General features: G+C 35.3%; 1 protein-coding gene across 5 annotated transcripts in view; it reads right to left on the bottom strand.

Moving 5' to 3' along the window:
• The window catches only part of CNTN1 (contactin 1), a 365,513-nt gene that overhangs the window by 155,166 nt on the left and 192,937 nt on the right, over positions 1-17,410 (bottom strand). For all 5 annotated transcript variants that reach the window (XM_029205356.1, XM_029205358.1, XM_029205357.1 and 2 more), the window contains 3 exons: positions 10,056-10,191; positions 8,619-8,651; positions 59-191 (listed from right to left, as the gene is read on the bottom strand). In XM_029205356.1, the coding sequence (XP_029061189.1) occupies positions 59-191; positions 8,619-8,651; positions 10,056-10,116 (227 nt within the window). In that variant the 5' untranslated portion in view covers positions 10,117-10,191. The remainder of the gene's footprint in view (positions 1-58; positions 192-8,618; positions 8,652-10,055; positions 10,192-17,410) is intronic.

The following is a 17,410-nucleotide window of genomic DNA, read 5'->3' as shown; positions in this document are numbered from 1 at the left end:
CTGATCTGTAATCTTTAGTTCAACACTTCTTTCTGAAAAGAGCAATGAGGTACATTACTTGTAAACTGGGAAAGGGCTGGCTCGTGCCCTACAGTTTAGTGAAACTTTTCCTTCCGGTGACTCCTCTGGATAAATGGTATTGATTGGTTGTTCTTCAAAAATTGGTCCAAATCCTTTGTCTTCCTCAGAAACTATAAGAAAAATACAATTATTTTACATTGTTCTATTTTACAAATCAAAGATAATTTGGGTACATTAAAAAGTTTTTTGAAAAAAAGGTCAGAAACATGGAATCTCCATTTTCATTCAAACCAAAGATATTTGCCACTATAATCCTGAGGAAAATGTTCAGGTTCTTTATTCAAAATTCTTTTCTGCCCATCTCTCAGCGTTTCTTCAAAAGCACTCTGCGGTGCCATGCTTCACTATTTATGGCTCCTCATGCAAGTCATGCTTTCTATGCCTCTGACACTTTGCACTTACTTTTCCTCTTTCTGGAATCACCATCTGACTTTTCTCCTCTTATCAAAATTTGTACACTCCTGGAATCCCTGGTGGCGCAGTGGTTGAGAATCTCCCTGCCAATGCAGGGGACATGGGTTCGAGCCCTGGTCTGGGAAGATCCCACATGCTGTGGAGCAACTAGGTCCGTGAGCCACAACTACTGAGCCCACGTGCCACAACTACTGAAGCCCATACGCCTAGAGCCGGTGCTCTGCAACAAGAGAAGCCACCACAATGAGAAGCCCGAGCGCCACAACAAAGAGTAGCCCCTGCTCACCACAACTAGAGAAAGCCCATGCACGGCAACAAAGACCCAATGTAGCCAAAAATAAATAAATAAATTAGAAAAAAAGAAAAAAAAAGTTTAAATCTAAAAAAAAAAAAAAAACTTTGTACACTCCTTTATGATTTAGTCATAGCGTTAGTTCCTTCACGAAGCCACCACTCCAACCCCTCCTAGCTTTAGCTGGTCCTCATTTATGTTCTCATAACTCCCTATCAGGCTTATGACACTTAACACACCTGCTGTGATTCTTGATACAACTTTCTGTTTCACTAGATTGTAGATGCCTGGGGACAGGTCTGGAACATACTAGGTACTTAACAACTTTTGAACAACATAACGAATGAATTTCTAGATGCTCTGGGGAAATGAGTCCTTTTTGGGGGTCAGTTCTTGTTTAATTTTTGTTTTTGTCTTTAAACATGTGACCAGCACTAGTACTTAGCAACATCTAGAACAATCAGTAAACTAATTACATGATATGGGATCTGGCCAACTCATTTAAAATCTACCACAAAAATACCACAAAATCTACCACACACACAAAAAAAATCTACCACAAAAATAGTGTTGAGAAGCAGTTGTTCCTGACTGTGTATCCTCTCTGAAGGGCAGGTGTGACACATCATAGCAGGATGAGGAGAAGAGATTCACTCCCATGTCATCAGTGTGGCACCATTTACAGAGCACAGCTAAGAGCCATATACCCCAAATGAATTAATACTGATGTATATGACTAGAAATGAGGAATAGTCTTACATGGGATCATTGTAATGTCTCTACTTGATCAAAAGCTATGGTTTACTCCTCCAATTTACTTTTTAAGAGAGAGTGTAAGGCAAATGCTACACTGAAATTTTGGTTGTTCTAACATTAAACTTAAGGATAAAAGCTTTCTCCCAGTTTCTCTTAACAAGAAGTTTAATTACGTCTTTTAAATCTTGCTTTAGTACTGTTCAGCAGTGCTTTTGGAAGAATTATTTAATGTCTCCAAGACTCAATATCATGCTTTATAAAATGTGGATAATAATAAAATCTATCTCATTGGACTATTGTGAGAATTACATTGAGACAACCCATGTAGTCAGTAATCAATAACTACTGATTCTCATGAATTTGCCAATGCTTTCAAAATTTAATTTAAATATCTTATGTATATCAGCTCTTAGACTAATTCCAAAAACTTCAGGGGCCAAATTTTATTCATTCTTGTAGCTATGGTGCCATAAGCATTATGTCAATACATATTTCTGTGTACATAGATGACTAACAAAAACCTTCAGTTAGTTTCTCCCAGTATGAAGCATTAATTTTTCTAAACTGACCTGAAATATTTAAAAGGGAGAAGCCTCATTTTTAGTTGGAATTTGTTGAAATTGCCATTCAAGAATTTATAGACCTTAGTTACATTCCAAAACCACCATTCTATTTCAGACCGCAGATAAATTGCTGGATCAGAATTGGAGGAACCAGAGAAACTGGGATTTAGCTCCAGCTGTGCAGTGTTCTAGCCGTTGTTTTATATAAGTTTGTTTTACATGGTATCTACAGTTTAAAAAAAAGAAAGGAATAGGGGCACATGCCCTAAGGACTTCACAGGCCTACTGCAGCCATAAGTAAGACAATGAGTGCAAGGTGTTCACAGAAGTCCTCTGCTAATTCTCTTGAAGTCCTGCTCTGAGCTGTGTCTAGTTCCATATCCCTGAGGTTATAAAAACTAGAAATGCATATAATGTTTTCTGCTTTGCTTCTATAATTTTCCTGATGATGGCCAATGTTTTCTGGCCTTTCAGGATATAATAGCACACTGGGGAAAAATGAGGAATGAAACCCAAATCCCTGATAACTAGACCTTCGTTTGGATGTAGGGTCTAGATTTTCTAATCTCTGAAAGAAATGACCTTGTGCTTATCTATGGTAAAAATCATATGTTATTTTTTCTCCCCACTTGGACAATCTCATAAGCTCATCCTTGAATCTCTCCAGTTGCACAGCTTTTCTGACTGGAGCAATTTAGTAACACTGCTGCCCTGGAGAGTCTGTTGTTTCTTCCCAACTCCCCACCCCCCCCAAAAAAACAAAAAAGCTTACAAAGACAAGCAGAGGAGTTCAATTTTATTAATATATTTTGATTCTCTTCTGGAAGGTAAGATGACTTCTATTCTCACTTTACCCCCTGATGAATTATGAGTTTAGTATGAAATTTTTTGAACAATTAAAAAAAATACCTAAATAAACTAAATATTTAGAATACTAAAAATAAAGTGTTTAGGGGAGTTTAAAGCTCATGAATATCTTCTAAGTACATTGTATTTATATACAAGCCTGATGATTATGGTATTACTATCATTACCAATAGAAAAGATCATCAAATTTAAAGAGGAATGGATGTTTGGTGCAATTATGCATATAATTTAAGCAGAAACCCCCTGATCTGCACTGGATTAGATCTTGAGTTTCCATTTGTTACATCAGTGGCAGCATAAGAATTTTAGATGGTCATCTGTGAGTCTACAGTTTGGTGAACTAGAGGTGTTGGTTGTCCTTAATTCAGTCAATGACTTGATTCTGACTTTGCATATGGTGAAGTTTTGAGATATAATGCCAAAAGCATGATCCATGAAAGAAAAAAATTTGATAAGTTGGACTTTATTAAAATTTAAAAGTTATGCTCTGTGAAAGACACTGTTTTAAAAAATTTATTTTTTAAATTAATTAATTCATTCATTTTTGGCTGCCTTGGCTCTTCGTTGCTGCATGTGGGCTTTCTCTAGCTGCAGTGAGTGGGGGCTATTCTTTGTTGCGGTGCGCAGGCTTCTCATTGCGGTGGCTTCTCTTGTTGCGGAGCACGGGCTCTACGTGCACAGGCTTCAGTAGTTGTGGCCCGTGGGCTCAGCAGTTGTGGCTAGCAGGCTCTAGAGCGCAGGCTCAGTAGTTGTGGCACATGTTAGTTGCCCTGTGGCATGTGGGATCCTCCAGGACCAGGGCTCGAACCTCTGTCCCTTGCATTGGCAGGTGGATTCTTAACCACTGTGCCACCAGGGAAGTCCCCTATGAAAGACACTTTTAATAGAATTTCAGGTCTTTAAGGTTAGGGATTTTTCTTTAGGTCGACTCCAACTTACATCAGAGAATTTTGCATTAAGCAGCAAATTGAAAAGACTGTCAACTTAATTAAGTATCTGCTTCGTTTAATAACGGTGATTACACACTATTTCACAAAATTTGAACTCATCTCAATAGGTGCAGGGTTTCATTACCTAAAGATTCTTCAACAGTATTGTATTTCCAATGTAGAAATAGTTAATCCTGGCCTGCTAGCACCTGCTTCTAGAGTGCCGTCTGGTAGTGCCAGTATAGGGTTTGTAATAATCCTGAATTCTCAATTTAATTTATAATTTTATTAGCCTTCTTGAAATAACTATTTTATCACTTTGAAATAAAGTGAGTTTTGTTCATTCCAAGTTGCCTTGATTATTTAAAGTACTGTACAGTGCTTTGAAATACAACAAAGACAGTTGCACATAAACATACATCAATATGGAGGTAGAGATTAGATTTGCATATTTTCATAAAATGCATATTTTTTTGATAGTGTATCTTTTTCATTTTTACTTTATTTTATTTCTTAATATGTTTTTATTGTGGTAAGTCACATAGTATAAAACATACTATTTTAACTATATTTAACTGTACAGTTCAGTGGCACTAAGTACATTCACACTGTCATGCAACTCTCACAATCATCTGTCTCCTGAATTTTTCACCTTCCTAAGCTGAAACTTTGTCCCTGTTAAACACTAACAACTCCCCATTCGCCCTCTCCACCCCCCCACCTCCTGGCCCCTGGCATCTACCAACATACTTTCTGACTCTATGATTTTAAGGTATATGCCTTTGAGATAAAAATTGGTCATCTTTTAGTAAACTGAAAATATTGTTTATAGTTTCTTCATCATGATCATAATGCTTAGTTTTTTTGTTTTTCTGGAAAAGATACCAGCAATGAATATTTCCATTGAAAATAATGGAATGCCACATGTTAATAATGATGGGACTATATCTATTGATAGGCAATCCCTCAAAGGATAGATGTAAAAATAAAACACTTTTGGGATGAGCTGGGTTGAAGTTTATAGGCCAAACTGGATATTATCAGTGTCTCATGCTATTTTTTCTCAATGACAAGTGCTTTTCCAAAATTATATGCAGATATTTTCTAGTACTCCACTTCCATCTGCCCTTTATAGGGGGAGACAAAAAAACATTTAAGGGATAAAAATATGAAGCTAATTTCTGATAAAATATTTAATTTATTTTTCACTTGAGAAAATATTACATTTAAGATATTTCCCTTTGCCCACTTTCTAGAGCAAAAAGCAGAATATGACACACCACATCACATTATTGTTTCTACTCAGTATATTTTATAAATGTGCATTTCTAGCTTTTGTAAAGTTTTCGAGCCTGATTAAAATAATGCATAATATTCCATTAGGTGGTTTACAAATTACTCTATACATTTTATTTTGAGAACATATTTGGGCTCTGGGAAGATAAATTATTCAACACAAGGTTTTGAATTGTTGTGGCATGCTCAGTGTGAACTTCTGAATGTGAACTTCATAACCCCCTTGAATACTATCTGAGCTCATTGCTCTGTTAGCTCAGCTAGAGAGCCCAGATCAAGGAAAAAGAACTTTCAGGGGGAATACAACACAAGGTTCAGCAAAGGATCCATTAATATAAGCATTATAATCTCCATTAACAAGAATTAAGCCATTCATTGCTTTTCTTCTAGGGCCATGGAAATAATTAGATGACAAATGATCATGCTTTGGAAGTATTATGGGGTTAAAGGGTACAAGAAACACATGGATAATATGTTAAAAAATAAGATTATTTTTAAAACACATGCTCTTTTTTGTACTGGATATATTCTTCTAAAAAGGAGCACACAATTATATAGATGACTTCTCAAGCTAATTGAAGACAGCACTTCACTCTTTTTTTGATCTACTCAATGCAAATTTGTGTATTTTCTACCATATAGTGGTAATATATTGCAGAAGTAAGTTCATTTCTTAAATCTGATCAAGAAGATTAATAGAAAAATAGAAATCATGTATGAATATTTGCTGTCAAGTTCACAGATGTGAGCAACAGGCAAAAACTGCTGCTTTTTTCAGTAGCATTATCAGTTTCATGGTTAATGTAATCACTTAGTTGTATGATCTTAAATGGTATTACTTCACCTCTCACTATGTAGAGATGGTCCACTGTAACCTTGCTATCCTATTTTATCTCTGGAAATTGAAAGTATAATTACTATCTGTGCTTGAGAGTTATTTTTTTTTGAGAGTTATTTTTTATTCATTTTATATTCATTATGAATCAAATCCTATTTCTCACTCTGTAATATGTCATCTCAATCTGTTAGTTTTCAAACATAATTTTATATAAGTATGCTGTAATAAGATTCTCAGGAAAAAATCTATTAGAAAAAAGCAATGAAAACAAAATTTTAACGCAGTCTAATATTAGAATTTTTACAATATTTACAATGCTACAGTGGTTATGGGATAGGGAGTGTTGTAGGCTCTCTTGAAATACAATAAACTCTCCAAATGAAACAATATTTAAATTGTCTCAAAGCATGCTTCTTGTCTTCATTGTCAATCGTTCCCCACTGATAAGAGAACAAGGACATTTAGGGCTTAGGCTTTGAATACTCTGGTGCCCTAATTCTTTAGTCTCATGGGTAATAGGTAACATTGCAGTAATTTATCATAACTAAAGTATAAGGAGTTGGCCTTGAGAATGTGCAGAAATCCAATAATTAGAAGGAAAATTAGGATCTGGTTAGCAGAATGGTTAAGTTGACTAAATTTTCCTTAGCATGGCATTACCTGCCTAAGTAGAGCCTATCACATTTCTTGATGGCAACCATTTCCTTGACCTATGGTCCAACCCTGAAGCTCTAGACACTGTGTTTTGCATAACTATCTGGACATCTGTCCACACCTACCTTATGTCTACCTATGTATGCTGCCACAAGCCAAGGAATGATGGGGATACCAGAAGCTGAAAGAGGCGAGGAAGGAGCTTTCCCCTACAGGTTTTAGCAGAAGCATGACCCTGATATCTCCTTGGTTTGGGACTTTTAGAACGATGAGACAATAAATTTCTGTTGTTCTAAGCCACCCAGTTGGTGGCACTTTATTATAGCTATAGCTGTCCGAGGAAACTAATACATATATTACACTTAATAATAAACTGTTGAACTTTAATGAACTAGCCTTTCTCAAATTTATTTGACAATGAAGTCCTACTAACATCCTGCAGAACAAGAGTTCTTTGAATTAGTGATCGAACACAGCCCATATTTGCCCACATCTGCACTTTATTTGTGCCACTGCCTCTAAGAATTAGCTCCATTTCTAATAATTGAAATACTTTGAGTTTCCCTTACCTACTAGCTCCATCATTAAATACTCATTTATTCCTCAAAGTAATTGTTTTAAAATGCTTATTTCTCTTATAAATCTGTTAATCTTCTTTTTATTATTCCCTATTATATGTAAGGTTCTTGAAGTCAAGAAACATATCTCACTGATCTTTATATAGCCTAAATGTAGTTATTCCTAACTCACAAGGAGGAAACAGAAATAGCTTTGATGTGCTTCATGCTAGGACTGTCCTTTTTCTTAATCCCCTACAGATGGAAATTCAGACCCACTCTGGCATGAATATCTCGCTTTGGCATGGAAGTTGTTGCATTGGTTGCTCAGTGATTCTTCCTAATTATTCATTCTCCTACCACTATGCTGTGGCTTTTATCAGTTACCAGTTTTACTATGTTTACTGAGCACTTACTATGTATGTCACTGTGCTGGAAGCTATTGTCACATTATTAATTTTTATTTTTAATTTTTTTGCGGTACACGGGCCTCTCACTGTTGTGGCCTCTCCCGTTGTGGAGCACAGGCTCCGGACGCACAGGCTCAGCAGCCGTGGCTCACAGGCCTAGCCACTCCACGGCATGTGGGATCTTCCCGGACCGGGGCACGAACCCGTGTTCCCTGCATCGGCAGGTGGACTCCCAACCACTGCACCACCAGGGAAGCCCTGTCACATTATTTTTTTAGTTCTCACAAGAATCCTGTGATTGTTACATGTTGGAAACTTGAGTCTCATAGAAGTTGAATAATTTGCACAAGATCACATAACTAGTGAATACCAGGTTGACTATGTAAATCCAGGCTGGCCTTACTCTAGATTCTGTTTTTTGCAGTCTACTATATTGCCTATATTTCTGGCAAGAATTGTTCAGTGGTTGAAATAGAATCTAAACTAGCAGGATTGCTAATTATATTCAATAAAAAATAAACAATAAATTTTGCAAGGTCTTTGGATTTCTAATTAAACTGAATCTTAAGGTTCCAAGTTCGTTAACTTTAGTTAAAGTGATGTGTGCAGCAAAGCAGGAGGCTTTCAAAATAAGCTAGATTTTTACAATATTGAAGATATTGCTTCAAAGTTTAGTAGCATAGGATTGTTACAAAGCATGCAGGAAAAAATACAGGTTGCGTTGAATATATTCCATCTGCTACAATCTTCTAGTTGGATATTTGTTCGTGGTGTATCCATTCATTCATTCTGGCAATCAAACAAGTTGCCTGAAGACCCTAGATAAATCATCTTACAAAATTTCCAAGTGCTCTAACATTAATCACTTGCTTGAAGTTTGGAGAATTAATAGCTTAAAGCAGGATGAAATATGATTTATTTGAGGAAAGCTATTTAAAAATTAACCCTTTCATCAACTTACCTCCATGACCATACCTTCTGTGCCATGTAAACTCTAAAAAGAAAAAAAGAAAAAGAAAAAAAATTAATCCCCAAAGCAACTCTTCAGGTTGTGGTCTCAAACATTACTCAGATAACTAAGATATTAGTTAATGAAATAAGATTACTGGCCTTTCACTATTAAGCCTGAAGTATCACCATATCTTTGCAAATATTTATTTCTTGTCTTTGCAATTTTATAGTTGTAGCACTAAAATTTATGGTCAACAGAATTAGTATGGATTTTCAGTACTAATAAGATTATTTTTGTTTTATTTTATTCATAAAGATAATACAGCAATAATAACCTTACCACAAAATTTTTCTTTCTTATATTTATATAATATATAAGCATATAGTTATATATGTGTGTGTGTATAATTACGTGGTTATATCAATGTCATTAAAATTTTTAAGTACTGATAAAATTATTATATTTTTCTTGATTTTGAAGTCATCATAATAAAAATTACTCCCTAAATTAACTTTTTTATTCCCTTAATAATATATAAGAAATACAATAAGATGCCTATTAAGTTCATCATTAAAGCAATCAAGGGGGGAACTGATAAATGATAAAATGATATCCAACTAAGTCTTGAACTTAATAACAACTCAACAAGCACTGACCTAAGGTAATTGAGACAAAGGTATCAGAAAAAACTGATTGTTGAAAACACGCTGCTTCAGATAAAAATACAGCGTACCTCTCCTTGTAGAAAATATTTCTGAATATTTCACACTTGCCTTTGAAAGATAGAAATATAGTATTTGTTTGTCCTAAAACTACAGCATTCTTAAAACTGCTTTGTTATTAAGTCCCTGAATACATTGTAGATTATTTCTGAATTGTTTTTCATAAGATTGACCAGCCAATAATAAAAATTAAATTATATTAACTTATAAATAAAAAAGAACAAAGGTAACAAAAGCTTAAAATCCATTATTTTCTAATTATTTTACTGTATTTTACTTTTATGTATGCTAATGAGGTTAAGTCTATTATAATTATATAGTGAACATACTGTATAATGGTGAGCTGTTACATATCTTTTCTGCCACCACATTAAATGATTTCAAGTTGAAATTGAGAATAGTAGGATGACTTACTCTATAGGAATTGGCAAATGCTACACAGCAGGGATTTTTCTTTTCCTCCCAGAGATCCAGATTTTAAACATTTACCAGCACATCACTATATAAGACTGATTAACTAAATCTTGTGAATTTTAATTGAAACTAAAAAAAAAGAAAAGAAAAGAAAACAAGGGCCAACCTTAATATATATGAATTTACTTGTCTGACCCAGGTGTCAAAAGAAAATATTAATTCTAACTTTATACACCAGATTCAATGAAGTGAACAGCATATTGTTTACACTGACATAATTTTTGGAGATTATACAAAGGATATTTCTTACCTGATAGACAGGTTGTAAAAGATACAATCACAAGGTGATTGACCAGCAACCACATTTTCATCTTGTGTTCAGTAGAGGTTAGGTTTAATTTTCAAAAAAAGTTTTAACTTTATGGCAGTTGGAGAATATTAAACACCTGCATAAAAAGATGAGAGAGAAGAGAAGAGAAGAAAAGAGAAAGAAGAGAAGGAAAAGGGAAGAAAACGAAGGGAAAATGTTCATCATTTGGGGTCAACAATATTATCAATTCTATTTTATTTTATATTTCTTTTCTTTTTTTTTTTTTTTTGCAGTACGCGGGCCTCTCACTGTCGTGGCCTCTCCCGTTGCGGAGCACAGGCTCCGGACGTGCAGGCTCAGCGGCCATGGCTCACGGGCCCAGCCGCTCCACGGCATGTGGGATCTTCCCAGACCGGGGCACGAACCCGTGTCCCCTGCATCGGCAGGCAGACTCTCAACCACTGCGCCACCAGGGAAGCCCGTATTTTATATTTCTTATTTGTAGAATGTTTTAGTTTATTTATGTACATTTGTAAACCCCATGTTGTAATGAAAAGAGAAGATTCTGCATCAGGGCTTCAGCTGCCTCCCAGTATTGACATGGTAAGAAACATGAGCATGTCACTCAATTGATATGTTTTAGTTTTTAACTTTTTAATAATTGAGCATAGTAATATGTTTTTTACAAATAGCACAGTTGTGAACATTTCAATGTCAATTATTTAAATTGAAGATTAAATTTACTTGAAGGGCTGGTAGAAAGATTTAATAAAAGATATATTTGTATAAGGGCTTTGTAAATGCATAGGCACTGTACAAGAGTTATACGTTAGCATTGCCTGTTGGTGGCTTATGGAAAAATTTTGCCAGAAATGCTAATTTTTAGACATTAAAATGTATTGATTAATAATATATTCATTCCCTTTCCCCATCTTCATTTCTTACTTTTATTCATTTAACAGAAAGTAAATAATTACTCCTTATAAGGAAGAATCTAGGTTTTGTGTGGCCAAATCTTTAAAATTTGGAGAACCATCTTTAAAGATAAAAAGATAAAATTACTAATATAAATAAGCTATGAAACTATGCAGCAGTCTAAATAAAATATCTTGCTTTTATAAATTCTGCAAAAACTTATGACCACATGATTATACTGGTGAGGTTTCAGGACGTTGAAATAGCCCCATGTAAGTGAGGGGTCCCATGACTTAAGCTTCATCATATTCTTTGTAAATCCATCTACGACCAATCATACAGATAAAGGAATCTATATGAAAGACATAGTCTGCTTACCCTTAAGAAGTTCACAGATCAATAGGAACACTTATGTGTACACAAGTCAGTGCAGTGAAACTTTTTTGGATCTACATGCTATTAAACTTGAAAGCATGTTAATAATTTTAATTAAAAGCATTGCAGGGCTTCCCTGGTGGTGCAGTGGTTGAGAGTCCGCCTGCCGATGCAGCGGACACGGGTTCATGCCCTGGTCCGGGAAGATCCCACATGCCGCGGAGCGGCTAGGCCTGTGAGCCATGGCCACTGAGCCTGCGCATCCGGAGCCTGTGCTCCGCAACGGGAGAGACCACAGCAGTGAGAGGCCCGCGTACCGCAAAAAAAAAAAAAAAAAAAAAAAAAAAAAGCATTGCAAAATACATCAGAGTGGGAATGGGCCTGGTGGTGACAGGCAGGGCATTATGGTGGAGGTATAACAAATTTTTTAATGTTCCAGGGCATTAGAAAGAGACTTCTTCAATTGGAACACAGTAGTCCCTTCAATTTGAAAGGATATTAAATCAAGTTTTCAAAGATTATATAAGAAATAGGATAGAAAAACCTCATGACATAAAATTGAATGTAAAATATTAAGATAGAGCATAAAAGCAATTCTGAAAAGAAAATAAGTAATGTTATGATGATCAATATATAAATATATTTAAATATTATCCAAAACAGCAAAAATAAAATGGTACTTATTTGTTGCATCATAATGACATTTAAAGGTACTACTTATTTTTTTTAATATGTTGGATTTAAAGACTATATTTACCCCCCCCCCCCAATTTGCCAGAATCCTAACGTTTGCAGAGACTGGTAAAAATATTTAGTTGGTACTACATGGACCAGGAAAAACATATTTGCCCCTTTTGGTGTATAGGTTATTTTACAGTGAAAAATCATTTATTTCTAGAAAGAAATTGAGTTGAATTCTTAGAGAAAACATAGCAGAAATGGGTCAACTTAGCAACAGGAGATATTTAAAATATCTTTGCAAGAGGAAAAATATTCAAAAGATAATTTTTAAATGCCAGGATTGATTTATGACCAATTTATTTCTCTTGGACATATGTAAGAAGGTGAGAACTGCACATCTCTATAAACTGTATTAAATCTACACTTCTAAATTTAAATTTTATTTTATTTCTTTTACTAAGCAGAACTGATCAGAGAGAAAAAGAAACAGGTAAATAAATGTGAAGAATGAAAAAAAAATCCTTCAGGAGGCAGGGAAATCAATGAAATGATCTATGGAAGGATATTAGCTTTTTATTTTTTTATCATTAATATTTAAATATAACCTAAATTAAAATTATTGAAACCTGTGCACATTGTTTATGTCTCCTAAAGTTTGTCTCAAAAAATGTACATTTCAGCATTTTCTTGGCCTATTGGTTTCTAATTCCTTTCGTTGAGTTATGCACACTAATTAGGACAAGTTCCTTTAATGAGGAGGAAGGTAGAAAGGCAAACATAAACTGTGCCAAAACTGCTGTTTCAATCAAACAGTTCTTTTTGTAAAGATTAATTTAGATAATATATTTGCAAACATTTTGCAAATTACAAAGCATGTTCGGTTTAATGTGGCAGTAATTATTGGATTTTAAACAGTTCAAATTTATCAATTAATAAACTGTTATAAATTGATAATTGTAAAGTAATTCTGAACAGTAACTCTACATACTAATAATATTCAACATAAGAGCAAGGGATGCTGCCGCAGTTTGTGTATTGTGTGTAGAGGAAGCAGTACTGACCAGAAAGAAAAAGAATCAGGTAAAAATGAAGGACAATTAACAGTGAGAGTATCCTTCAGATTAGTAATTTTGATGAATTGTGTGAGTGAGATTTTGGTCTGTTTAACTCATTGAGTCTACAGGGAATCTGGGAAAGAAAGAGGGCAGGTCTAAAGGAAGGTTAGCTGTGTGTACACAGAGCAAGTGATTTCAGGAAATTATAAATAAGGTACAGAAGGAGTTTCTAGGTCAGGGATATTATTTTACATTTCCTTCTTAGACAACACCCACAGTATATGGGAAAGTGAGGTAAGGCATAGTAAAAAGAGATCTGGGGAAGTCAGCCAGACCTTGTCTGAAGTTTGGCTCAACCATTATTTAGCTTGTAACTTTGGGCAAATCACTCAAGCTCTGACTCTAGTTTTCCTCATGCACAAAGTATGAAAAAAATGTCTATTTAATAGGACTATTACAAGCATTGCATAAGATTGTGCAATGTGAAATGTTTACTGTGAAAGTATTCGATAAATATTAACTATTGTTCTACGAGATCTTAGGTCCATCAGGCTACAGGAGAAAACATGTCATTGTTTATTGTTATGCCTCTAATGCCTGGCACATAGAAGCCATTTGATATATATTTATTGAATAAATGAAGAAATGACCGGACCATTCCATAACTGTATTCCAAAACACTTGCCACAAACAAAATTAAACTTTAGTTCCTTAGAATAAGGATAGGATGCTGACAATAGGTAATAAGGAGTATCTCTTAATGGGGCTCTGGTCTATGATCGAGATTATTGCTGCATATAAATACACTCTAGAAGAGGAATATTCTAAGTAGCAATATTTTAAAGCATTTTTATTATGCACTTTATTGAGTGTTGGAAGTCTCTGTCTTCTGATTTGAATATGCTCACTCTAGTCAGAAGGAAACATTTCTCATTATTTTGAGCCACACTATCCTTTCCTTCACTCCAAAATATTGCCTATTTCAATAGGATAGTGAGTCCTCATTCTGGCAGAATGTATTTTATTTTATTTAATGGATTTCTTGTTGTTTCAGTATAAAAGCATCTCTCGCATGTGTGCACCCATTTGTTTTCTGCTGCTGATTTGTTTTCTTGTGTCCCCAGTTATCCCATCACTGTGACTCCTGATCCTATCCTCTCAGCAGTGCAGTAGAGGAGAGAGGCAGCAAGGCTGTGCCCATGCTTACTAGTGTGGAAGAAATGGCTCTTCTTAATTGTCCCTTGAGGACCTGCCACTCAGTAATCCACAGACAGATCCCAGCCCCCATGGGCCTGAAAGTGTTGCAGCAAGTGAAGTGGCATAGGAAGAAAACAAGTCGGACAAAGATGTGCCAGTTAAAGGAGTGAACATTTTCCTTCTCAATAACCAGAAGAACAGAATGACCAGCTCCTGGAACCCGGGTATGCATTCCTGTCCCCAGGCCATACTGTGCTGTCTAGCTCCCTGGTTTCTGCTGCTCTCAGCCTAGGCCTTACACCAGGCAGTGCAGATGCTTCCCCCCAAAACCCATCACAACTCTATAGGTGTCCAGTGACTGGTGTTTTTCTAACATGTATTGCAACTATAGTAATTTCCAAAGAACTTAACTTCTTTTCTCCAACATCGTTTACTAAATCTCTTCTTACTCATGTATTTAAACAACTACAACAAAAAAAAATATAATAAGGCAACACAGGGTGACAATCTCTATTCCCTTCCTTCCTTCTCCCTTCTGTCTTTCCATGCTTTTCTTTCTCCGACCTTTCTCTCTTTACTTTAGATGATGCTATTGTTCTCCTTTGAGAACTTTGGTCCATATCTATGTATGTATTTTTTATTCAAAAAAGCTTCAACAGTACATTAACAAACATTTAGCCACTAACAATTATTCACAAAGTATTTAGTGCTGCTGTATAATCAAAGTTTGTTCCATCAATATCAATAAATCTAATATTTCATTGAACCGATGCTTATTCAAGCATTTACACTGAGAGAGAACAAAATTTTAGAAATATTGAGAAAATACTAATATGTATTAGCAAATTGTCACATCTCTTTCAGAAAGAAAAAAGATTTGGGGGGGTATCAGGAAACTATTCTGATTTATCCTCAACACAGCTCATGAAAGGCCATGTTAAAAAATATTTAACCTAAATTTTTACTTATGATACTCATCACTCTGCTCTGGTTCTAAAGAATATTTGCTATAAAGTTCAGTTTCCAGAAGATAGAAGAAGCTTGTTGGTGCTGAGCACAGATGATTCTAGGTGAAAAGACATCAATAGCTCTTACTCTACAAAACCAGGGGACATTTTATCCTCGACTCAATCTGAAATTCTGCCTTTGCTGCACACATCACTTCATTTTCCTGAGGTGTCAGTCACCCAGTATGTAGAATGGAAATCCAAGTCCATTCTTCAGAAGATTGTTGTGAGGAGTAAATTATTTATGCATATGGATACATGTGTGTAAGTAAAAGCCCTTTGACATCTGTATATAACAGAAGTCAAAACATTAAAGTGAAATTAACTAAAATTTTCCAGAAATAAAATTAGTTTTTTTGGCTGTGCCACACAGCATACAAGATATCTTAGTTCCCTGACCAGGGATTGAACCCATGTCCCCTGCAGTGGAAGCATGGAGTCTTAACCACTGGAGCACCAGGGAAGTCCCAAAATCAGTTATGAATTTAAAAAATGGGAATCTTTTAAAAAAGGAATATTATATATTTAAAAATTCTTATCCTTTAGAAAGGAGATACTGTATATACTACACATTAAGCATTTGTATATCAATATTTTACAGCTCCAGTTAATTTTCAGATTATTAAAAACAATTTAAACATAGGAGACACAACTCCCTCTACCTATATAATTGCATACTTTATATGGTCTTCTCCAGCCTCATACTGACTTCTTTAAACTCTATTATCAAGTTATTATTGTCTCAGTCTAAGAGTTTTTAACAGTGTTTTAGTAGCTTACAGATGTAAAAAAATTTGAAGAACATGCTGTTCTAAGCCAAGGAATAACAGAACACAGCGAAGAAAGACACCACATTTTCTGAAAATGATTATAAACATTATCCTTCTTTTCCAGAAGAGTCATACACTGCTCAACTAACAGGTAGAATGTGATGGTTTTCAGATTGCAACTGCCTTAGCTGCTGAAGCAGCCTGCCACTTGATTATGTGTGAAGTATATGTAAAAAGAAAAGCAATATAATAAATACATTTCAAAACATTTCAATAAATATAAAATTATCAGACTGTGAAATTAATGACTTGGAGGCTGCTGAGGGAAAAATATCTAAAGGCTTTCTGAAGATATGGGTATTTATTGCATGCTGACAGCACACCTTGCATTTTACAGAAAACTGAATGCTCATATTTTTAGATAATTGGATTTATGATTAAATTAATTATTTGCTTATTTCTAAAATGATGTAATGCCTGCAGAAGGACTTAAAAATAATGGAACCCTGCTTGTGATATTTATAGCACATATTTCTTGCCAGCCCATGATGTCATGCAAGATTATAACTGATGTAGTCATGCTTTTTGTTCGGATAGTTTCAGTAAACCATCATTTTTATATGATAAATAAACTGAGAGTCCAACAGACTTTTTGTCCCACATTTCAGGAGTATGTGTATGTGTGGTTAGATATCTCTTGAAATTCAAGAAAATGCAGAAAGTTCCTGCTGATTCTAAACTATTTCCCCAATGGAACTGACATGGTACCAATACTACATAATTATTTTGCTTGAAATTACAAAATTGAGATGCTAATGGAAAATAGATATAGTAATAATAAGCAAATAACGCAATATGATTTCTTCATTTGCAATTCCAAAAATCATTGATTCAGTCAATGAATAAGGGAGGGGCTGCTTTGTCAAGCAAGATTTAAAACCCAAACATATACATGGGGGATTCCACTCAACCTCTTTCTCATCAGTGTACTAATAAGAATCCGTTTATGAGGGAGATCAAGATGACAGGGCAGGAGGATGCTGGGCTGACCTTCCACCATGAACACATCAAAATACATCTACACATGGAACAACTCTTGCTGAAAACAACCTGGAGACTGGCAAGAAAGGCTCTTCCACAACCAAAACTTTAAAGAAAGTTCCACATCAGGTAGGAAGGGAAATCAGGTAGGAAGGGAAAAGAAGTGATTCGGTCAGAGTCCAGGCCCCTAGCAGGGGACACAGAAGAGGAATGAGGATATCGCAGGCTTGAGGATCCTCCCCGGGGATCAAATCACATATGAGGCCCCCCAGCCATGGAGTCAGACCCTGGTGAGATGAGTCCCCTTAGCTGGT

Source organism: Monodon monoceros, unplaced genomic scaffold (genome assembly GCF_005190385.1).
Source record: "Monodon monoceros isolate NGI ecotype Baffin Bay Population unplaced genomic scaffold, NGI_Narwhal_1 Super_Scaffold_6, whole genome shotgun sequence".
Lineage (NCBI taxonomy): Eukaryota > Metazoa > Chordata > Mammalia > Artiodactyla > Monodontidae > Monodon > Monodon monoceros.
The sequence above is the reverse complement of the archived record's forward strand: the minus strand, read 5'-3'. Positions and strand labels throughout refer to the sequence as shown.